The sequence below is a fragment of the Hylobates moloch genome, unplaced genomic scaffold (assembly GCF_009828535.3).
Source record: "Hylobates moloch isolate HMO894 unplaced genomic scaffold, HMol_V3 SCAFFOLD_1, whole genome shotgun sequence".
Lineage (NCBI taxonomy): Eukaryota > Metazoa > Chordata > Mammalia > Primates > Hylobatidae > Hylobates > Hylobates moloch.
Window position 1 is genome coordinate 212013470 of NW_026652276.1, and position 24962 is coordinate 212038431.

General features: G+C 44.2%; 1 protein-coding gene across 1 annotated transcript in view; it reads left to right on the forward strand.

Moving 5' to 3' along the window:
* The window catches only part of MKLN1 (muskelin 1), a 417262-nt gene that overhangs the window by 12519 nt on the left and 379781 nt on the right, over positions 1-24962 (forward strand). The window contains exon 2 of the mRNA XM_032761758.2: positions 22321-22442. Within this exon, the coding sequence (XP_032617649.1) occupies positions 22414-22442 (29 nt within the window). The 5' untranslated portion in view covers positions 22321-22413. The remainder of the gene's footprint in view (positions 1-22320; positions 22443-24962) is intronic.

A 24962-nucleotide genomic window follows, 5' to 3' on the forward strand; every position in this document is an offset into this window, starting at 1 on the left:
CTCCCTCTAAAAAAAAAAAAAAAAAGAAAAGAAAAAAAAATTTTTCTGCCAAATACCCTACATCATGTCTCTGAAGTTCAGAGTTTCATAGATCTTTAGCGCAGGGGCATAATGCCACCAATCTCTTTCCTAAAGCATAGCAAGAGTGACCTTTACTCCAGTTCCCAATAAGTTCCTCATCTCCATCCAAGACCACCTCAGCCAGGACTTCACTGTCCATATCACTATCAGCATTTTGGTCACAACCATTCAACAGGTCTCTAGGAAGTTCCAAACTTTCCCTCATCTTCCTGTCTTCTTCTAAGCCCTCCAAAGTCTTCCAACCTCTGCCCATTACCCAGTTCCAAAGTTGTTTCCACATTTTTGTATATCTTTATAGCAGTACCCCAATTCTGGTATCAATTTTCTGTATTAGTCTGTTCTCGCACTGTTATAAAGACATACGTGGGACTGGGTAATTTATAAAGAAAAGAGCTTTAATCGGCTCATGGTTCTGTGGAGCTGTACAGGAAGCATAGCTGGTGAGATCTCAGGAAACTTACAATAATGGAGGAAGGCAAAGGGGAAGCAAACGCATCTTCACATGGCTGGCACAGAAAAGATAGGGTGAAGGGGGAAGTGCTACACACTTTCAAACAACAGATCTCACGAGAACTCACTCACTATTACATGAACAGCAAGGAGGAAATCCGCCTCCATGATCCAGTCACCTCCTACCAGGTCCCTCCCCCAACATTGGGAATTACAATTCAACATGAGATTTGGGTGGGGATACAGAGCCAAACCATATCAGCTTCCTCAGACTCATCAGAAGCAGATTCAGCACCATGTTTGTACAGCCTGCAGAACCAAGAACCAACTAAATTCATTTTCTTTAAAAATTACACAGCCTCCATCCTGGCGAACATGGTGAAACCCCGTCTCTACTAAAAATACAAAAAATTAGCTGGGTGTGGTGGCAGGCACCTGTAGTCCCAGCTACTCGGGAGGCTGAGGCAGAAGAATAGCATGAACCCCTGGGGGCGGAGCTTGCAGTAAGCCGAGATCGCGCCACTGCACTCCAGCCTAGGCGACAGACCGAGACTCCGTCTCAAAAAAAAAAAAAAAAAAAAAAAAAAAAATTACCCAGCCTCAGATATGTCTTTATAGCAATGCAAGAATGGACTATCACACAGGGGAAGATCAAAAGTTCTAAGTGCAGATGTCCCCTGCAGAGTTGTAGATATAGGTGTGAGGCTCATAAGAGCTGCTGGAACTGGGTTTATAAATTTGAAAGAAGATTGCCTAGGAGGGTAGATAGAAAGACTCAAAGAAAAGTGGGTCCAGGTCTAAACCTTGATCATTTAAGACTGAAAAGAGGCCGGGCGCAGTGGCTCAAGCCTGTAATCCTAGCACTTTGGGAGGCCGAGGTGGGCGGATCACGAGGTCAGGAGTTCGAGACCATCCTGGCCAACATAGTGAAACCCTGTCTCTACTAAAAATACAAAAAAATTAGCAGGGTGTGGTGGCGGGCGCCTGTAGTCCCAGCTACTCGGGAGGCTGAGGCAGGAGAATGGCGTGAACCCGGGAGGCGGAGCTTGCAGTGAGCCGAGATGGTGCCACTGCACTCCAGCCTGGGGGACAGAGCCAGACTCTGTCTCAAAAAAAAAAAAAAAAAAAAAAAAGACTGAAAAGAAAAGAAAGAGCTGGCACTGGAGACTGAGAATCAGAAACCAGGAGACTATGGGGCCAAAGAAACCAAGAGAAGAATCTGTTAAGGAGGATCAACTCTTTGTTAAACACTGCCAAAAGGTCAAGGAAGATTATTTTAATTTGTTTCTCATGTAAGCGTTAAGCTCCTTGAGAGTTAGTATTATTTTATTTATTTTTGTTTCCCTAGGGCTTGCCCTGTGACTCACACATAATAAATGATCAGTAAACTTTTGTTAGATTGAAGAAAGAGAGAAAGATGCATGGCAAGAAAGGCAGACATGCAAAAAGACAGTAGAATTTATGCTTGGGTCTCAAAAAATAAATAAGTAAAATAGATTCCCTTGAAGTTGACTGCAAACTCAGCTTGATGTTAGGAAATGTAAGGAGGTTCTTTCTGCTCCCTGTGTTTTACTCTTGAGCTAACACATCGATGGGGCTCCCACAGAACCGTGTTGTTGCCATGTAAGTGCCTTCAGAAAACATTTTGAGAAGTGATATTCACCTGTGTCTGGTCAATCTGAGTCATTTTTATCTTTATTTAGGTCCTAGGCGATGACGAAAAGGGCAATTTGCTTTTCCTCGTCTATGACTCCACCACATCACCCTGAATGAGTTTGATGGAACCTGGGGCATCCATATCTGTGCCACTACAGTTCTGTAATACACTGTAATCACTCATAACGCTGCCCAGCCCCAGTTTCCCATGAGAGAGAAAGGTGACTTCTGGCAGGAAGAGACATCTAACCTCTTAGAGAAACCACCAGCTTCTTAGTCTGTTGTTGTTTCTACATTAAAGTGTTGCTGCAGGCCGGACGCGGTAGCTCACGCCTGTAATCCCAGCACTTTGGGAGGCCGAGGCGGGCGGATCATGAGGTCGGGAGATGGAGACCACCCTGGCTAACACATCCTGGCTGAACCTGGGGTTTAGTAAAGAAACCCCATCTCTACTAAAAACACAAAAAATTAGCCGGGTGCGGTGGCGGGCGCCTGTAGTCCCAGCTACTAGGGAGGCTGAGGCAGGAGAATGGCGTGAATCTGGAAGGTGGACCTTGCAGTGAGCCGAGATAGCACCACTGCAGTCCAGCCTGGGCAACAGGGCAAGACTCCATCACAAAAAAAAAAAAAAAAAAAGTGTTGCTGCTATCAGGGCCACTGTACAGAATATCAAAGAAGGACATGTTTGACTCTGTTCTAAGAATGTGGAGATCTTCTACATAATAAAGGAGAGTGTCCTTGAATTAGAAATTTTAGGAAATACAGTAATAGATGTAGTTTAAACGATATTTAAAATGTTATGCCATCCTGTATCATTTAGTTATACCAAAGATCAGCAAACTTTTTCTATTTCTATAAAGGGCCAGAAAGGAAATAATCTAGGCCTTCCTGGCCCTGCAGTCTCTGTCTCAGCTACTCAGTTCTGCCATTGTAGTGCAAAGCAGCCACAGACAAAATTTAAATGAATGAACCTGGCCATATTCCAATAAAATGAATTTGAATTTCAAATAATTTTATGTGTCATAAAATATCATTCTTCTTTTCACGTTTTCCAATCATTTAAAAATATGATGGCCTGGGAAATAGCAAGACCTTGTCTCTACAAAGTACAAATAAAAATAGCTGGGTGTGGTGGCCTGTGCCGAGGTGGGTGGATCACAAGGTCAGAAGTTCAAGACCAACCTGGCCAACATGGTGAAACCATGTCTCTACTAAAAATACAAAAATTAGCCAGGCATGGTGGCGGGCACCTGTAATCCCAGCTACTTGCGAGGCTGAGGCAAGAGAATTGCTTGAACCTGGAAGGCAGAGGTTGCAGTGAGCCGAGATTATGCCACTGCACTCCAGCCTGGGCAACAGAGCGAGACTCTGTCTCAAAAAAAAAAAAAAAAAATCTACTTCTTACATAGTACAGTACTGGGTATTATGGAGTGGAAGATAAAAGAGGATAGATAATTGATAAGTAGGTAGGTAGACTGACAGACAAAAGATCTAGTGACTGATAAGTTCCGTGAGAATTGTTCAGGTATATCACAGTATCAATGTATAAATGCAGTCTTTTAAAGCAACAATAGGCAGTCAGACAAAACTAAGTTTAAATCTGAGCTCTTTTGCATCCCAGCTGCATGACCTTGGGGTGATTACATACACCATATAAGCTTCAGTTTCCTCTTTTTGAAATGAGGATAATAACACCTACCTCTCAAGGAGGTTGCGAGAATTAAATAAGATCATGTATGTAAATCAGCAGGTGTAGTACCTGGGAAATGGTAGACAATGAGTAAATGGTAGCTGTTGTTGTAGTATTACAGCAATATGAAGGTAGGTAACTTATTCAAAAGAAGCACACAACCAAAGGCAAAGCAGAGTAACCTTGCAAGTCAAGAAGTCACAGACACATATAGAAACCCGCAAACCTGGGGGCTGAACACCTGGCCGAGAACATTTGGCTGAAAATAAAAGCAGAAGTAACATTGTCACAGGAGCATACAATAAGGCACCTGGCCAGTTGTCTTGCCTTTGTCTTCCCTAGCAACCAGCTGCTGGGTTGTCTAAGGAGCCCTACTTATAGGTCCAACCCCCAGCCTCCCCAGTACTTAAACGCTGGCTCAGACTGGAGAAAGTCACCATTAGTATCGGCCCCGCCATTGTGCTTCCTTTCAGTCAGGTCAGCCATGGGGCCTCAGACATCTGTAGCTCTCTCCTATTGTGCCTCCCCACCCCTCTGCCCAATATGGGTCTCCACCTTGCCCTCAACACCTCAGTCTCTGGTCCTCCTGCCTTGTATCCCAGTCTCCCTTTGGATGTGGGTCCCTGTCTTGAACCCCAGTCTACTTTACCATGATCCTGATGTCTTCTTTAGCTTAGCTCTGACCAGTCATCTTTTGCAGAGGGCTGTATTCTGCTGCCTACACCCCTGCTGTGCTCTCCTCAAACCATGGGACATATGCGCCTTCCCTTTATAGATAACCCATTGCTGGGGTAAGGCTAAACGGCTTGGTATTAACAGCTTCCTGAACTTTATGTAATTAAGAGACACAAGGTTTTGCAGAGGCCAGCTGCCCAAATCCAGGCTGGTTTCTGTATTCATAGCCCGTGCTCTAGGGGGCAACCCCCCACCCCGGTCTTGGCTCATACCCTCTCTCCACTGGCTGTGTGCAGTCAACTACTCCTAGCATGCCTTGTGATTCTGTTATGGCAACATCAATAATGCTTTCCCAATACAAATGACAAAATTATTGGCACAGGGACACGATATAGGGGTAATGGAGAACTTCAGCTTATCTGATATCTACTGACAGTTTCATTCTGCTGAAAGTGATCGTCAAATAAAGTTGGCATGACTTAAATTTAAACTAATTGCTTACTGAAGAGGTACTATTCTGTGCTTAATTCTAACCAGCTAAGAAAAATATGTTGGCAAAGTAGAAGTGACAAACAACTTAAAATAAGTGACCAGGGCAGCTTTGAATTTGTAATAGCCAAAGAAGGCAATTCTGCACCTGCTAACCTGACATGAACGAGAGGAGCAAGTTAAGAGAAAATATGGACACAAGACTCCCTCTGGCCAGGAACTAGTAAATAAAGGGCAAGAGGAGTAATATGATTGGAAATGTACATTTTTACAAAATCAGTGGTTTAAATGAAGAAAAGACAAGCATCTAAAAAAAGATCAGGCTAGGCACTGTGGCTCGCACCTGTAATCCCAACACTTTGAGAAGCCCAGGCAGGAAGATTCCTTGAGGTCAGTAGTTCGAGACCAGCCTAGGCAACAAAGTGAGACTCTGTCTCTGCAAAAAATAAAAAACAGCCAGGCGCGGTGGCTCATGCCTGTAATCCCAGTACTTTGGGAGGCCAAGGCGGGAGGATCACGAGGTCAGGAGATCGAGACCATCCTGGCTAACACAGTGAAACCCTGTCTCTACTAAAAGTACAAAAAAATTAGCCAAGCATGGTGGTGGCCACCTATAGTCCCAGCTATTCAGGAGGCTGAGTCAGGAGAATGGCATGAACCCAGGAGGCAGAGCTTGCAGTGAGCTGAGATCGCCTGTAATCTCAGCACTTTGGGAGGCTGAGGTGGGCGGTTCACCTAAGGTTGGTAGTTTGAGACCAGCCTGACCAACATGGAAAAACTCTGTCTCTACTAAAATTACAAAATTAGCCAGGAGTTGTGGTGCATGCCTGTAATCCCAGCTACTCGGGAGGCTGAGGCAGGAGAATTGCTTGAGCCTGGGAGGCAGAGGCTGCGGTAAGCCAAGATCGTGCCGTTGCTCTCTAGCCTGGGCGACAAGAGCAAAACTCCGTCTCAAAAAAAAAAAAAAAAAAAAGACAGAAAAGAATAGAAGAAAATGGAATTGTTTTTCACTTAGTTCTGCTGGTATCAATCGCACTCAGCAGATGAAGGGTCTACTTGGGATCTTGGAAGTGGCAGTGTACCCAGTGACCACTAAAAGGTGGGAGAGTCAGAAAGGAGTTTGGAAGCCACACACAGAGGCATATTATCTCATGGAGCACACAGAGGAGAGTGGGCGAGTATGACTGAAGAACAGGAGTGCAGCAAATATTAGAGACAGGACAAGAAGGAAAAACTGATCAAAACCTCTGAGAAGGGGTAGAGAGAGCCCATTGCCGGTCCACAGAAGCCAAGCCACTGAACATGTGTGTCACAGAGGAGGATGGAATGGAGACAGGGGATGTGTGTTAAGATCAGGCATGGCCAAGAGGCAAGAAAGAATAAAGGAACTGCTGTGAAGATACTCAGAACAGTGTCTAACATGTGGCCAGATGGGAATGGCTTGCCCTGGGCAGAACATTTTGAACTGTGCCTGGAGCATAGTATGTGTCTACCACTGTGTCCTGCCTCTTCTGAATCAATTAAATGATTGACTTAAAGCCCTGGTGCTCCAGGGTCCAACTATGTGGCTTTGATTAACTGCAAAGAAGGCTCCCCTGGGAAGGTATTTAGATCAGGATGTGGGTTTGGGATCACAGATCAGGAAAAGACATTGTGAATTGGTATAAGCAAGACGCTGACTATTTTTGTTTTTGTTTGCTTGCTTAAAAAAGGACAAGGAATGGTCCGAATAAGTAACCAGGGAACAAGGGAGCCAAAAGCCAGAAACATTACCAAAATAAATTCAGGGGAGAGTTGGAGCTGTGGTCTGTTTCTACTAGGTCTGTGGAACTCATGTTGAAGAAGGAATTTAGAGAACCTATAGATCAGTTGGCTGTGGAGGAAATTGTTCCAACCATATATGAGCAGGCCCCTAGACACTGTGATGTGCCCAAGTGGCCCATATGCAGCTTGAACATAAAGAGAAGAGACCAAAGTATCGCCTCTGATTCAAAAAAAAAAAAGGAAAAACATGTGGCCAAGAAGAATGGAATACATTTCAGATGGATTAAAGAATTAAATGTGAAAAGTGACCCATAGTAGGGGCGATATGTGCCGAAAAGATGAAAGTAGTATAAGCATTTTTGACCTTGGAGTGGTAAAGACCTTCATAAGCAAAAAAGCAATGGTTTATGGTTTATAAAAGAAAAACATTGTACTTGAGAGGCTGAAGCAGGAGAATCACTTGAGTCCAGGAGTTTGAATCCAGCCTGGGCAACATAGCAAGACTTTGTCTCTAAAAAAGAAGAAGAAAGAAAGAGAAACATTGATATATTTCATTGCTTAGAACTTTAGCTTATGTAGATAAGACAGTAGCACAAACAAAATGAAAAGATACATGAGAAATTCTAGAAGATTTTTTTTTAATACTGTCTTGTTCTGTTGCCTAGGCTGGAATGCAGTGGTACATTCATAGCTCACTGTAACCTTGAACTCCTGGGCTCAAGCAATCCTTCCAGGTAGCTAGGACAACAGGCGTGTGCCACCATGTCTGGATAATATCTTTTTTAGAGATAGGGCGTCCCTATGTTGCCCAGCCTGGTCTCAAACTCCTGGAATCATGTGATCCTTCCCTCTCAGCCTCCGGAGTAGCTAGGACCACAGATGTGTGCCACCGCACCTATTTTTTTCTTTTTTTTTTTTTTGGTAGAGACAAGATCTTGCTCTGTTGCCCAAGCTAGAGATTCTAGGACTTTATGTATATGACAAGCAATAGTGTCTTTAACATACAAACAACTCATACACTTACAAGAAAAAGACAAGATCTCAAAAGAAGAACGGGTAAAGAACAACAAAAGGCAAACAAGGAAAAAAAAGGAATTCAACTGGTCAATGAAAATGAAAATGGTCCAGTTTCATTATTAATTAATGAAAATGCAAATCAAAGTAAAACCCAGATGCCTTTGTGCCTAGCAAATTGTAAGAACTTTAAAATGATATCTTACATGGATAAAGAGTCAGGGAAATAAGCACTCTCATACCACATTGGGAATATAAATTGGTATAAGCCTTCTGAGAGCAATTTGGTATTGTGTGTTAAAAACCTTAACATACACAAACCACTTATTTAACCCAGCAATTTCATCTTTAAGACTTCAACCTAAGAAAATAACTAGAGGTACTAAGAAAATTTAATGTAGAAGAATATTTAGTGTAGCATTCTTTATAATATTGAATACTTAGAGATAACAAATGTCCAAAAAGAATTATTGCATAAATTTGGTGTATTCCCATGATGAAATCTATGTATCCAATAAAAAGCAGGTTATGGAAGATATCATGACATCAGAAAAAGTTGGTCATTTATTGTTTATTATTTAAAGACAGGGTCTCTCTCTGTCACCCAGGCTGGAGTGTAGTGGCCTGATCATAGCTCACTGCAGTCTTGACCTCCTGGGCTCAAGTGATCCTCCTGACTCAGCCTCTGAATTAGCTGGGACTACAGGAATGTGCCACCATACCCTGTGAATTTTTTAAAACTTTTTTTAGAGACAAGGTCTTGCTATGTTGTCCACATTGGTCTTGAAATCCCAGCCTCAAGGGATCATCCTGCCTCGGCCTCCCAAAGTGCTGAGATTACAGGTGTGAGCCACCATGCCCAGCTAGGTCATTTATTTTTAAATATATTTTCTCAGAAAAAAAGGAAGACTGACCACAGAAAAATATTAACAGTGGCAATATTGTGGTAGTGGATTTATAATTGATTTTATTTTATGGGTGTGATTTCTATAGCTAAGTTCACTTTGATAGACATGCGTATTCTTACAGTCTGGATAAAGAAGAAATTTAAGATGGAAATGGGAGCCAAGGTGAATGATGAAAGGATACATTTAAATTAGACAAAATTTAAATTTAGATGAGATTCAAATTTAAATGAGCTTCAAATCTTCTGATCCATACAAACTGTATCTAGGGATACAAAAGGAACTTCCAGGTATGATTATAGACATGCTATGAGGAATCGCTGAGGATAGAACAAATACCATATGCCTAGCGTTGGGCAACTATGCCAATTTTTAAAAGGGAAAATGGTGGATTCCGGAACCTACAGCCTGATAAGCTTAGTTTGGTTAGGGAAAGAAAGTTGGTATCAACGAGAGCCAACCTGGGTTCACTTAAGTACTTCCAAACCACTCTCATTTCCTTATCTTTCACGTGCTTTAAGTCACATAATCCTCATGCCAGACCTCTAAGGTAGATACTACTACCATTACCCCCATTTCACAGAAGTGGAGCCTGAGGTCATAAATGTCAAGTGATTTGCCCAAGATCCTCTAGCTGGTTTAGTTTTTTCTCTAGATAATGTTAATACGTAAGAAGATGACAGACATATTTGTCATACCTGTCATTGGACAGAGGTTTTCAAGGGATACTGGTGAACAATATAACGGACCATGGAACAGTATTATTCAGTATTATTAGTAGATGAAATGTTTTATTACATTTATTACTAATGTATTATTAGTAGATAAAATAATTACACACACAAATGTGGATTGGATGAGGTGGCTCATGCCTATAATCCAAGCACTTTGAGATAGGCTGAGGCAAGTGGATTGCTTGAGTCCAGGAATCCTAAGACCAGCCTGGACAACATAGTAAGACCTGTCACTACAAAAAAATACAAAAGTTAGCTGGGTATAGTGGCATGCAAGTAGCCTCCCAGCTACTTGGGAGGCTGAGGTGGGAGGATTGCTTGAGTCCAGGAAGTTGAAGCTGCAGTGAGCTATAATCGTGCCATTGCACTCCAGCCTGGGCAACAGAGGGAGACCCTATCCCCCCCCACCAAAAAAAAAAAAAAAAAAGGTTGGGTGTGGTGGCTCACACCTGTAATCTCAGGACTTTGGGAAGCCAAGGTGGGAGGATCGCTTGAGCTCAAGTGTTTGAGACCAGCCTGGGAAATATAGTGAGACCTCACCTCTACTTAAAAAAATAAATAAATAAATAAAATTTAGCTGAGCCTGGTGGTGTGCACCTGTATTGCCAGCTACTCTGGAGGGTGAGGAGGGAGTATCACTTGAGCCCAGGAGTTCAAGGCTGCAGTGAGCTATGATCATGCAACTGCATCCAGTCTGGGCAATAAAGCAAGACTGTGTCTCAAATTAAAAAGTGCAGATTAATAGGACATTGCTTACCTGGAGTTTTCTAAGCAGTAATAATAACACCACTTCCCAAGTACTTATGTGCGAGGTTCTATGCAAAAACACTTTTCATTCTTCATCCCAGTTAATCTTCCCCAGCAGTTAGAGAAACAGGTGTTGTTATCCCCACTTTACAGATGAGCAAACCAAGGCTCACGATGGTTTATGAACTTGCTTGTAATCACCAGATAGCTAGTGATTAGAAGAGTTCAGATTCGGTCACAGAAACTCTGTGCTTAACTATTATACTAATATGCTTAACTATTATTATACTAAAGTATCTTCTTTTGGATATTGGCGCCTGTTATGCTCAAATTTTTTTATTAAAAGAAAGATGTATTAATCTTGAGGAATGACTTAAAAGGCATACTTCTGTTAAGGAATCAAAGTTGAGAGAATCAAAGAAAAGGAAGGCAAGAAAACCAACATTTATTGAGAACTTACATCAGGTATTATACTGCCCTGGTTTCAGACTCAGGACCACTTCGCAGTGCAGGTAGGATTAGTCCTATTTTCACTGATAAGCAGGTTGAGACTCAGAGAGATCACATGACATGTTCGAGGTCACTGGGCTATGTAACAAAACCAGAATTTGAATCCAGATCTGTCTGACTCCTAAACCTTTCCACTTTTTACTACTAGCTCATGAAAAACCAATGTAAAAATACATAATAGTGGGAAAAAGTGTAAAATCTTGCAATTGGCTTTTAAAAGTCAATTGTGTAAATGTTAGATTTGGAAGACCTAGTATATCAACATTTCAAGTGCAAAAGATCTCAAGATTTGAGTTGATCATAAAACACCATGAATCAGCAGTGTGGCTGTCAGAACACTCATACAATCTCAGGTGGCATTCACAGAAGGACTGTGTCCTGGAAAAGGGAAAGAATGTGCCTACTGGTTTCTAACTGCTTATACCAGATGGAGAGAATTGCGATTAATTCTGAGTGCCACATTTTAAAGGGACTTTGACAGACTAGGGTATGGTTATCCAGAGGAGAGCAGCCAGCTGGTAACAAAAGACACACATACATACATACATATATCCATACATCACGACTGGATTATTTCACAGAGGTGAAATGACTGGGAAAGCCCCAGAGGTGGCTGGAAACCATTCTCAGTTAGCTGGAGGGCTGTCGTATGGAAAAAAGTCTTTATACTTGTGTGGCTCCAGAGGACAGAGCTATGGTTGGAAGGAGGTAGATTTGGGCCAATAAATGAGAAACCAATGGCCGGGCACGGTGGCTTACGCCTGTAATCCCAGCACTTTGGGAGGCCAAGGCGGGTGGATCACAAGGTCAGGAGATCAAGACCAGCCTGGCCAACATGATGAAACCCCGTCTCTACTAAAAATACAAAAATTAGCCGGGCGTGGTGGCAGGCGCCTGTAGTCCCAGCTACTCGTGAGGCTGAGGCAGGAGAATCGCTTGAACCCAGGAGGTGGAGGTTGCAGTGGGCTGAGATCGAGCCACTGCACTCCAGCCTGGGTGACAGAGTGAGACTCTGTCTCAAAAAAAAAAGAAAAAAAGAAAAAAAGAAAGAAAAACCGGAGCATGACTGTGCCTTGCATATATTTTTAGGCCCTGAAGTACCAAGCCCGATGCTTTAGACATCGCAGGCGCTCAACAAATATATATTGAATGGAATCGATGTGTTGCTGTACAAAAGCCCAGCCAGCTGTCTTGTGGGGTAGCAGGCTCACTAGAGATTTTGAGCAGAAGCTAGATGGCCACTTGTACTCAGGACTCCCATTCCATAAAATAATTGCTATTCCTTGCCCAATTCCACCTTCTTTCCAGCCTTACCTGCTTCCCTCCTGGCCAACTTCAAAGACGAGTCTTCACTCAAGCCACTCCAGGCTGACTTCTTTTTTAATTTTAATTTTAATTTCTCTTTTTGTCTGATGCCAGGTGGTGTGGAGAGAGTGTAATCCTATGTCTCCCAGACTGGAGTGTGGTGGTGTGATCTCGGCTCACTGCAACCTCTGCTCCCGGGTTCAAGCCATTCTCCTGCCTCAGCCTCCCGAGTAGCTGAGATTACAGGCACCTGCTACCATGCCCGGTTAATTTTTTGTATTTTTAGTAGAGATGGGGTTTCACCATGGTAGCCAGGATGGTCTCAATCTCCTGACCTCGTGATCCGCCCGCCTCGGCCTCCCAAAGTGCTGGGATTACAGGCGTGAACCACTGCGCCCAGCCTCTATTTTTAATTTTTTTTTTATAGATGGGGTCTCACTATGTTGACCGGGCTGGTCTCAAACCCTGGGCTCAAGTGATCCTCCTGCCTCAGGCTTCCAAACTGCTGGGATTATAGGCATGAGCCACTGCACCTGGCCCAGGCTGACTTCTTTTTTTTTTATTTGTTTGTTTGTTTGTTTTTTTGAGACGAAGTTTCGCTCCTGTCGCCCAGGCTGGAGCACAATGGTGCAATCTTGGCTCACTGCAACCTCCGCCTCCCAGGTTCAAGCGATTCTCCTGCCTCAGCCTCCTGAACAGCTGGGATTACAGGTGCCCGCCACCAAGCCCAGCTAAATTTTGTATTTTTAGTAGAGACGGGGTTTCACCATGTTGACCAGTCTGGTCTTGAACTCCCGACCTCAGTTGATCTACCTGCCTCAGCCTCCCAAAGTGCTGTGATTACAGGCGTGAGCCACCGCGCCCGGCCAGCTGACTTCTAATTCTCTAGAAACTGGGCTCATCATGTCTTCTAATTACTAAGCCTTATCTTACACCTGGTCCGACCCCAGAGAGAGCTGTTGATCATTTTCTCTGGGAAGGTCTCATGTCTCTTTCCTTGCAGACCTCCCTCTGTCCCACTCTCATGCCCCATCTTTTCTCCTTTCCAGTCTATCACCAGGGTCCTTCTCCACTGACAGCTGCCTCAGGCTTTTTTTCAGTGTTCTTTGCTTGGTCCTTTTCATTGTTTGTCTGCCCCCAAGATATCCTATTTATTACGAGGACTGAGCCTCTGATGGGCCTGGACTCCTGAACCTATGCATTCAGTCCAGACCTCTCTCCTGATCTGCAGACCTGTCATTCATTTGCACTGGATATCCCACAATTACTGTGAGCTTCATATCCTGCTCAGCATCCCCTCTGCACTTGCTCTCCCTCCCGCCTTTAGCTTAGTCAGTGTCATTGCACTTCAACCCCAGCCCGTCTCTCCTGCTCCCAAACCTCTATCTAATTGATACCTGTGTCCTCAGTGCTACTTCTAAATCCCCCTTGGACTTGTTACTACCCTTCACCCCATTGCTGCTATGGTGACTCAGACCTTAATCCCTTCTTTAGACTATTACAGTAGTCTTCTAATTGGCTTTCCTGGCTCAGTCTTCATCCTGCCACTAAAGTTTTTAATTTTTTAAAATATGAATGAGCACATCTTTCCACTCTTTAAGAAATGCTGATAGTTACTGTCTTCAGTATCAAGTCCAGATTCCTTAGCTGTAATCAAGGTTCCTCACAATATAGCCACAACATACCTTAGCATTGATTTCTAGCCCACATCGGACTTCTCTCTTTTCTTGGAACAGTTTTCCCTCTCCACACCTTTGTGTGTTTTCATCCTATTCCTCTTACAAAAAAAAGCCACTCTTCTCTCCTTGCCAACTCATCTCCTCCTTCAGTGGTTCTCGGAAAAGAATCCACTTCCTTTTTCTTGTTTTTTGTTTGTTTGTTTGTTTTGAGATAGTGTCTTGCTCTGTCGCCCAGGCTGGAGTGCAGCAGAGTGATCTCGGCTCATTGCGACCTGCGTCTCCCAGGTTCAAGCGATTCTTCCACCTCAGCCTCCCAAGTAGCTAGGACTACAGGCACCCGCCACCACGCCTAGCTAATTTTTGTATTTTTATTAGAGACAGGGTTTCACCATGCTGGCCAGGCTGGTCTCAAACTCCTGACCTCAGGTGATCTGCCCTCTTCCTCCCAAAGTGCTGGGATTACAGGCATGAGCCACTGCACCTGGTCTCTCTTCCACTTCCATGTCAGGAGTTTAGGGACACATCAGAGTGAGAAATACGGTATTTAAGGCAATGGACTGGATTGACAATTGCAGAGGGACAAGCCCAATGGGGCTGCCAATATTCAGACATTGGGAGGGGCCCAGCCAAAGAGACTGAGAGGGAACAATGAGGTAGGAAGGAACCTAGTGAGGTGTGATGGAAGATAAGGGTAGAAAGTGTTTTATGAGAAGGGGGTGAACATTGTGCCAAGAGGCTGCTGAGAGGAGGAGTAAGATGAAGACTGTGAATTTGGATTTGATGTCATGGAGGTCATTGTGAGCTTCATCGGTGTGTTTTCAGTGGAGTAATAGGGGCAAAAGGCTGACTGGATTGGCTTCAAGAGATAGGCAGAAATGAGGAAGTAGATGCTTGTTGAATGGGTAAAAGTCAGATGAATGAAGAAATAATGTCTTCGAGAGGATCTCATGATCGATCATGAACCAAAATAGATAAATGAGTTATTCTGAGTCTCTGAAAAACTCCTGAGTAGAAACAATGATGTAATTTCATGGTGCAAAGCTTTGTGTAAGTGACAAGGGAATTCAGGTGGGATTACTTAGGCAGTAGGGTGAGTCTAGGGAGGGCTGTTTATGAGTTCTGTTGTGCTTGCAATTTTATCTCCTCCTGGCCCCAGTTCATGAAGGCCTTCATGCAAGACTTCTCAGAGGGGGCCTCAGGGAAGAGCTGTCCCTGCAGGGACTTGGGTGTAGGATTTTGAGAGATTATTTTCAAACACCTCTTGCAGGTGTGTGCGGTTCCTGAGAATAAGCCTTCCAGGCTGACTCCCACCCTTTTTGGGGGGTGAGCAGCACCAAGTCTGCCTGGTCAGGAAGAGGTGAATATGAAAAACCTGATCCATCCAACATAGTGTATTTGAAAATGCTGTACTTCAAAATGTTTCTCTATAAAAATGTTATATTGAAATAATAATGGAGATGGACCAAGTGGTCGTCTAGATTTGATGAATAAGCAGGCTGTTTATACCGGCTCCCCACTGGAGTACAACAGTAATGAAATATGAAGAATACAAACCTGGGTAGACCAGACCCAAACTTTGATTTTGTGTTGTTCCCTGTGTCATTTTCGTCAAATGGTCAAAGCTTCAAAAGGTACTTTTGTACCGATTCCATATAGAATGTGTTTTTACTTACATGACTGAGGACAATACATTTCCCTTCACAGAAGCATTTTTGGGGATGTCCAGGGCCCAGACTGTGAAACAGAACCAGCCATAAAGTAACTGAACAACTCCCATTGTACCACATGTCCTGCCGTTCTCCAACGTCTGCTCTTATTTGTTGGTGTCTTTGCCCACGCTGTTCCCTGGAACACCCAAATGCCCTTCGTCCTGGCATGCTTAGCTCTGGGAGGACCTTCTACAGAGGCCTTCCTCACCCACTCATACAAAGACAGAGCCCCAAACCATGTTTGCGTGTAGTTCAATCGCCACACCTACCATAGTGAACTTCAATGGTTTTCTCTTCTGGCTTTCCCATTGGACTGTGAGTTTCTTGAAGCCTGTGACTTTGTCTTAATTCTGGGGTTCCTAGGTTATTTTTTTGCATGCCACCACACCCAGGTACGGGGTCTCCCTGTGTTGCCCAGGCTGGTCTTGAACTCCTGGGCTTAAGTGATCCACCCACCTCGGCCTTCCAAAATGCAGGGGTTACAGGTGCGAGCCATCACACTTGGCCCTTAATCCTATTTCTATCCTGTGCATCTAGAATAGCGCCTGTACAGTTTGAGCACATAATCGTGTTTGTTGAATAGTTGCATGAAGGCTGGAGAGTGTAAATGAATGAATATATAAAAAGATCAGAAAAATGTTACCCCCCAAACTGAAGCTAATAAAAGAAAAAGAGTGTCAATGACTTTACATATATGCAGAATTTGTACATATAATGGTTTTTTCCACATCCAGTTGAGACAAGATTATTGCAACGTAATGTGTATGGAAAGAGGAGTGATCCATCCAGTGACTTGTACTGTGTGTGGCACAAGATTGTGGAATCCTGCTGATGAACATCAGAGTTGGGTAGCAGGAATTGATTGGTTTAATTCTAGATTTGTGAGAGAGATGTGATCTGTGAACATGAACTTTTTTTGTTGTTTCGCTTTTGTTTTTGTTTTTTGAAATGGAGTCTTGCTCTGTTGCCGAGGCTGGAGTGCAATGGCGCAATCTCGGCTCACTGCAACCTCCGCCTCCTGGGTTAACGCATTCTCCTGCCTCAGCCTCCCAAGTAGCTGGGATTACGTGCATGTGCCACCGTACCCGGCTAGTTTTTGTATTTTTAGTAGAGATGGGGTTTCACCATGTTGGCCAGGCTGGTCTTGAACTCCTGACCTCAGGTGATCCACCTACCTCGGCCTCCCAAAGTGCTGGGATTACAGGTGTGAGCCACCACGCCCAGCCAGAACACATGAACATTTTGGTCCTTGTCTTGTCTTGTCTTGTCTTTCTTTCTTTTTTTTTTGACAGAGTTTCGCCCTTGTTGCCCAGGCTGGAGTGCAATGGCACGATCTCGGCTCACCGCAACCTCCGCCTCCCAGGTTCAAGCGATTCTCCTGCCTCAATCTCACGAGTAGCTGGGATTACAGGCATGTGCCACCACGCCTAGCTAATTTTGTATTTTTAGAAGAGACAAGGTTTCTCCATATTGGTCAGGCTGGTCTCAAACTCCAAACCTCAGGTGATCCACCCATCTCCACCTCTGCCTCCCAAAGTGCTGGGATTACAGGCATGAGCCACTGCGCCCGGCCGGAACACATGAACATTTTGGTCCTTGTTATCTCTTTTAAGCAAAATATTTTTTCTTTTAAAATTGGAGCACAAGGTACACCTTAATAAATATGTTTATTTGAAGCATCATTTCATTAGTCATGGTTTTTAAATTTTTCATAAAAAATTTTAAAAATAAACCAGCCGTAACACCTCTGAAGTGGAAGTTACACTGAACCAGTCATTTCATTTCCAGGTGCCTTGGTCTCTTTCATGCATAATTTGTAAAATGATAATAGCCCTTGCTAGTATTTACATTGTGAAAGTGTTGTTACTGTAAATTAGATAGTCTAAAATGGGTTATGATGCCTTCTTTGAAAGACAAGCATTACACACAAATGAGGTATTATTATTTAGTTTTGCCTTTTCAAGCTCGTTAAATGAGAATTAGATGAAAACTCTGCTTTAAGCAATATTCAGCGGGTAAGTGACTATTGACTTGAGTGAAATGAAAAAAAATTTCTTCAGCTGAAAACTCAGTTTGTACAGCCTAGCCTATCTGTGCACAGGCAGAAATAGTGTATCTGTATGTGATGTTTACCACTGTTCTTTATCTCCTCTCTGTGCTATAATCACAAACTGAAGACAGTTAAGCCTTTCAGTTCAGTCATTGTATGCTTTTTGGAAAATCTAAGTCATCTGGAATGATTACAACTTAGAAATAATGTTTCCACGAATCAAGTCATGCTGCTAGCTTTCTTACTGATTTAGGGCCTAAATTAACTGTGCCAGGACTTCACTTCCACTCCTGGTTCTTAGGATGGGGGACCTATTCCTGCAGTGTTTCAGGTTAGTTACCACTAAGGCCTATGTGTACCTTGTTAGCAATCCCCCCACCCCAGGCCCAGGGCTTTCCTATCTTCTTCCTGGAATACAGAGATAGGATGGCAGGAGAAGGGGGGTCGTGGAAATAAGATCTGAGGAATTGTGGATATCAGAAATTTCACGTGAAGGTCTGAGGTCTGAAACAGTACCCTGGGAGGATTCAGGGTAACAGAGAGCCGGTGGTGATGGACCCATCCGTACAGCATCATTGTGGCCTCTGTGTGGTCTATTGGCTCTAACCCATTTCTGGCCCCTGCTCTTGGACTCCGCCCGTCCCTCCCTTCTTGTTCAAACCCCTTCTGGTGTCCGTCCATTAGGCCTTGACTCACCTTCACTTCCCAGGGCCAACCTTCAGCATTGCTTGCAGTTATAGTCATCCGCTTTCCACCTGACCCATTTATTTTGGCTTCTGGATTTTGCTCCTAGAGAGGCCCCCTGCTTGGATAGCTGCCTGGCCAGCTGCAGAGCCAGCTGTTTGTTCCAGACTTCAAGGTGACTACACTCCTCTCCTCTCCCTCTGACTGGTCCTGATACATGGGCTGTGACAAGAAGTGAGAGATAGTGACAGTGTGACGATTGTGTCAGAACAGATTCATCCCTCTGTAGGTCGTCTCACCAGTGGACTGCTCAGAGTTCAGGTACACATTCATGCTTCACAGTGGGCCATGGACCAGGAAGTCTGTGTGGACCTCAGAGGCCTAGGGACAGGGGCAGGTGCAGAAGAAGATTTAGGAGGAGGACACAAAAGGCTGATTTGGCTTGCTCTGCAGTTTTGGCCAAGACCAGTACTGGTTTTTGGGCTACTGTTCAACAGACAGGCCATGTCCTTCAAGAGCATTGGCATGAGGTCAGCTGAGCTGACACGCAGGTGGTAAGGGACCTCAGAGATCCTCTGAGGTGAGCCTAATGGTGGCCCACCTTCCTTGCCCTTGGAAAGGAAGTTTAGGGATTATGTCTTCCACTTTTAAGGCAAACTTTTTGAAACAGGTGTCTGCATCCATTGGTTCCATTTACTCTTCAACTCACTATGACCTGACTGCTGCCTTCCCGGACCCTGCTCCCTGCCAAACTGGTCAGATATCTCCATGGTACTCACCTGTGGGTGCTTCTTAGTCTTTTTCTTGCTTGTTCTCTTGATAGCATTTGCCTTTGTGGACCACAGCCTACTCCTTGAAACATGCTTTTCCCTTGTTCTCTGGATACCTCACAATTCTTTTTTCCCTACCTCGCTGGCTACACCTTCTCACTATTTTTTTCAGGGGTCCTTTCTCTGCTCATCTCATATAGCTTGGATATTTGTGTCCTCCAAACCTCATGTTGAAATTTCATCCCCAGCATTGGAGGTGGGGCCTGGTAGGAGGTGTTTGGATCATGGGGGTGGATCCCTCATGAATGGCTTGGTGCCTTTCTTGCTGTAATGAGTGAGTTCTCACTCTATTAGTTCACATGAACACTGATGTTCAAAAGAGCAACACCTCGTCTTCTCACTCTTGCTCTCTCTCTGGCCATGTCATGTGACATGCCTGGTCCCCTTCACCTTCTGCCATGAGTAAAAGCTTCCTGAGACCTTGCCAGAAGCAGATATGACTGCCATGCTTCTTATACAGCCTGCAGAACTGTGAGCCAAATAAATCTCTTTTCTTTAGAAATTACCCAGCTTCAGGCATTCCTTTTAAGCAACACAGAATGAACTAACACATCATTCTTTTTTGTTTTGTTTTGTTTTCTGAGACAGAGTCTCGCTTTGTCACCCAGGCGGGAGGGCAGTGGCACAATCTCGGCTCACTGCAATCTCCGCCTCCCAGGTTCAAGCGATTCTTCTGCCTCAGCCTCCTGAGTAGCTGGGACTACAGGTGCGTGCCACCACGCCTGGCTAATTTTTTTGTCTGTATTTTTAGTAGAGATGGGGTTTCACCGTGTTAGCCAGGATGGTCTCCATCTCCTGACCTCGTGATCCGCCTGCCTTGGCCTCCCAAAGTCCTGGGATTACAGGTGTGAGCCACCGCACCTGGCCTACACCATCCTTTATTTAAGCTTTGGTGTTATTCTGGCTTCTCTCTTTTTCTCTGCTCCTACACACCCTCCTAGGGCATCTCATTCATCGCCGTGAAGTCTCTTGTTGTCTGTCATGTATGGATGACTCCTAAATGGATATCCTCAGATTTCTAGATCAAACTGCTTGCTGTTGCTCTGAATGTTCCCCAATCATCACAAAACAAACACGTCGAAGGCTGAACTCAGCACCTTCTCTCCAAAATCTCCTCAATTTCCTCTTCATATTTTTGCTGTCTTAGTGAATGATATCCACTATCCACCAAGTTGTCCAAGTCAAAAACCTGATCTCCAGTCTGGACTTTTCCCTCTTCAAAACTCCAACATGTAATCCGCCACGACTTTCAGCAGATTCTACCTCCTCGAGAATGTGGCTTATACATTTCTCCATAATTTGGTGCTGCTCACCTTTCCAGTCTCATCTCTGACCACTCTAAGACTCTCTAAACTACTTTTAGTACTCACATACTCAGCATGCATAATCATTCATGTTCTTTCCAAAATGTACATATGTTGTGCCCTCCACCTGAAACAGACTTCCACCTCTTTATTTGGTTAACTCCTTCACACCTTGTAAGTGTCTGTGTACAAGTTACTAACTTCCCATTTCCCCTAAATCTGGGTTAGGTTACCTCCTAGGGCTCTCAGTACTTATCTCTTCGTAACACGCTTCTCTATCACAGCTGACTTTCCTGTTTCTACCGTACCCTGTCCTGTGAGGTTCCTGTAAGTGCTTACGGGGACCTTATTTTTTCTATTCACCTTTGTATTCCTAACACCAACAAAGTATTTGGTACAAAAAACAGATGCTCAAGAAATGAATGAATGTGAATGTCAAAGGTACCATTGTGAAAATATAAATTAAATTTCCGGCTGGGTGTGGTGGCTCACAATTGTAATCCCATCACTTTGGGAGGCCAGGGCAGCAGGGTTGCTGCAGCCCAGGAGTTTGAGATCAGCCTGGGCAACATGGCAAGTCTCTCTCTACAAAAACAAAAAAAAAGGCAGGGCACGGTGGCTCACGCCTGTAATCCCAACACTTGGGGAGGTCGAGGTGGGCAGATCACCTGAGGTCAGGAGTTTGAGACCAGCCTGGCCAAAATGGCAAAACTCTGTCTCTACTAAAAATACAAAAAACACATTAGCCAGATGTGGTGGTGTGTGCCTGTAATTCCAGCTACTCGGGGGGCTGCAGCAAGAGAATCGTTTGAACCTGGGAGGCGGAGCTTGCAGTGAGCCAAGATCTCGCCACTGTACTTCAGCCTGGGTGACAGAGCGAGACTCCACCTCAAAAAAAAAAAAATTAAAATGATAATAATAATAATAATAATAAATTAGGCCGGGCGTGGTGGCTCATGCCTGTAATCTCAGCACTTTGGGAGGCCGAGACGGGCGGGCGGATCACAAGGTCAGGAGATCAAGATCGTCCTGGTTAACACAGTGAAACCTCATCTCTACTAAAAATACAAAAAATTAGCCGGGCGTGGCGGTGGGTGCCTGTAGTCCCAGCTACTCGGGAGGCTGACGCAGGATAATGGCGTGAACCCAGGAGGCGGAGCTTGCAGTGAGCTGAGATCGCCCCACTGCACTCCAGCCTGGGCAGCAGAGCGAGACTCCGTCTCAAAAAAAAAAAAAAAAAAAAAAAAATTAGCCAGGTGTGGTGATGTGCACCTATAGTACCAACTAATCAGGGGGCTGAGATGGGAGGATCACTTGAGCCCAGGAGGTCGAGGCTGCACTGAGCCGTGATAGCACCACTGCACTCCAGCCTAGGCAACAGAGTGAGACTCCATCTCAAAATAATAATAATAAATAAAATTTCCAATCAGAGAAAGCAATTAGTATTTTACTCAACAAAGATTTGTCTAGTCCCTCAAACATTAAAGGGTTTTATTTAAACATTAAAACTATTGCTGGGCATGGAGGTGCACACCTGTAGTCCCAGCTACTTGGGAAGCTTGAGCCCAGGAGATTGAGGCCAGCCTGGGAAACATAGTGAGACCCCATCTCTTTTTAAAAAAAGATAAAAAAAATTAGAAGAAATTATCAACATTAGAATTGTAAGCAGAGGGGGCTAGGTGCAGTGGCCCATTGCCTACTGTAATCCCAGCACTTTGGGAGGTCAAGGTGGGTGGATCACTTGAGGTCAGGGGTTCAAGAACAGCCTGGCCAACATGGTGAAACCCCACATCTACCGAAAAAAAATATATTAGCTAGGTGTGGTGGTGCAAGCCCGTAATCTCAGCTACTCAGGAGGCTGAGGCACGAGGATCCCTTGAACCTAGGAGGCAGAGGTTGCAGTGAGCCGAGATCACGCCACTGCACTCCAGCCTGGGCAACAGAGCAAGACTATGTCTCAAAAGAAAACAAAAAAAGAATTGCAAGCAGAGGGCAATTAATAGAGGTAGACATCACATCTGTCCCTTGTGGGCTTCTTTTCCAGAGTTCCATATCCAGACTCTCAAACCATGTTTTGGGATCATCCAAACATTCCATCCTCCTGACTCCATAAACTATTGGATTCATAACCTGCTCCATGCTTGAAAACATGGGGATTGGAATTCGGTAAGTGTTGACGTTTTAGTTTTTTCTCTCTTTAGTTGTCAACAATGTACTGTACCTGTAGAGTAATGCTTTTCAAATTCTCTCTGGAGTCTTCATCAGAAGATGTGACTGGAGTCCTGACTAGTCTAGTTGTTTTCAAACTGTTTGAATATGCTATGTGTACAAAGAAATGTTGTGACGTCTCCTGAGGAGCTCCATCCTTTCACATTTTCTCCTCTGTTTCATGAGTATTTAAATTCTTTGGCTGGGCACAGTGGCTCATGCCTGTAATCCCAGCACTTTGGGAGGCCGAGGCAGGCAAATCACAAGGTCAGGAGTTCGAGACCAGCCTGGCCAACATGGTGAAACCCCATCTCTACTAAAAATACAAAAAATTGCTGGGCATGGTGGCAGGCGCCTGTAATCCTGCTACTTGGGAGGTTGAGGCAGGAGAATTGCTTGAACCCAGGAGGCAGAAGTTGCAGCAAGCCAAGATCATGCCACTGCACACTAGCCCAGGCGACAGTGCGAGACTCCATCTCAAAAAAAAAAAAAAAAATTCTTCATCATTGCTCTATTGATATTTTCTAAAGTGACTTTACATAGAGAAAAGTGAAATTTTGGCTGGGCACAGTAGCTCATGCGTGTAATCCCAGTGTTTTGGAAGGCCAAGGCAGAAGGATTGCTTGAGGTTGGAAATCCAAGATCAGCCTGGGCAACATAGCAAGACCCCATCTCTACAAAAATTAAAAAATTATCTAGGACTACAGGTAGCATGTGCTTATAGACCCAGCTACTTGGGAGGCTGAGGCAGGAGGATCACTTGAGCCCAGGAGTTCGAGGCTGCAGTGAGCCATGATCACAACACTGCACTCTAGCCTAGGCAACAGAGCAAGACCTTATCTCAAAAAAAAAAAAAAAAAAAAAGTGGATTTTGAGAATCAGAAAGACTTGCTGCCCACTCTGGGCCAGTTTAATAATGCAGGATGTGCGTAGTTCAACCACACTCCAAAAACAACTCTGTTTTAGCCATACTGCCTATTGGCAACACCACTCCATCCCCACTGTCAAATTTCTCTAGCCCCATAACTGCTTTTGTTTTTCATAACACTTCTTTGTTTGTTGTCTACCTGCCCCTCTAGAATGTAAGCATTGTGAAGGCAGGCAATTTTTTTGTTCAGCACTAGATGCTCAGCACTTGGAGTAGTAACTGGTACACAGAAGGCACTCAGTAAATATTTTTTGATTGAATGAATGATGTATTTTAAAAGTTTTTCTTTTGGCGGGGCTCGGTGGCTCACACCTATAATCCCAGCATTTTGGGAGGCTGAGGCGGGCAGATCATGAGGTCAGGAGATCGAAACCATCCTGTGAAACCCCGTCTCTACTAAAAAAAACCCAAAAAACTAGCCGGGCGTGGTGGCAGGCACCTGTAGTCCCAGCTACTCCGGAGGCCAAGGCAGGAGAATGGCATGAACCCGGGAGGCAGAACTTGCAGTGAGCTAAGATCATGCCACTGCATTCCAGCCTGGGTGACAAAGCGAGACTGTCTCAAAAAAAAAAAATAAATAAATAAATAAGTTTTTCTTTTTAATTTTTATACTTTTAAAAATAGAGCTGAGGTTATGCTATGTTACCCAGGCTGGTCTTGAACTCCTGGCCTCAAGCAATCCTCCTGCCTCAACCTCGCAAAGTGCTGGGGTTACAAGTATGAGCCACCCCACCTGGACCTTGTGTTTTTTTTTTTTCTTTTCTTTTTAAAGAGGCTGATGCAGGCCGGGTACGGTGGCTCACACCTGTAATCCCAGCACTTTGGGAGGGTGAGGTGGGCAGATCACCTGAGATCAGGAGTTCAAGACCAGCCTGACCAACATGGAGAAACCCTGTGTCTACTAAAAATACAAAATTAGCCAGGCGTGGTGGCACACGCCTGTAATCCCAGCTACGCAGGAGGCTGAAGCAGGAGAATCGCTTGAACCCACTAGGCAGAGGTTGCAGTCAGCCAAGATCGCACCATTGCACTCCAGCCTGGGCAACAAGATTGAAACTCCATCCCCCAACAACAACAAAAACAACAACAACAACAAAAGAGGCTGATGCACATTCGGATCTCTAGGGATCTAATGAAAGTCTGGTTTTTCCCCGAACACTTTTATCGATGACTAAGACAATAACACTGATAGCCTGCTGAACAAATTTACAGATGACACACACTAGAAAGAATAACAAATAGGTTGGAGGATACAATCAGATTCTATCCCCACCCCAATCCTGAGAAAATGTAATAATGAATCATATCAAACAATATAGAGTTTAATGGGTACCAATATAAAGTACTCAAAGATCCTCAAATTGAATTGTACAAGTACTGAGTGGGGGCGAGATGGCTTACAGCTACACACGGCAGGAAGATTTACAGTCTCCTGTTGATTGTAAGAAGATGATGAGTCAACACAGTGGGATGTAGCTTTAAAAAAAATCAATCTTTTGTTGTATTAATAGAAATGTAACGTTCAAGAGGGGAACTAGTTCTCTAGTACT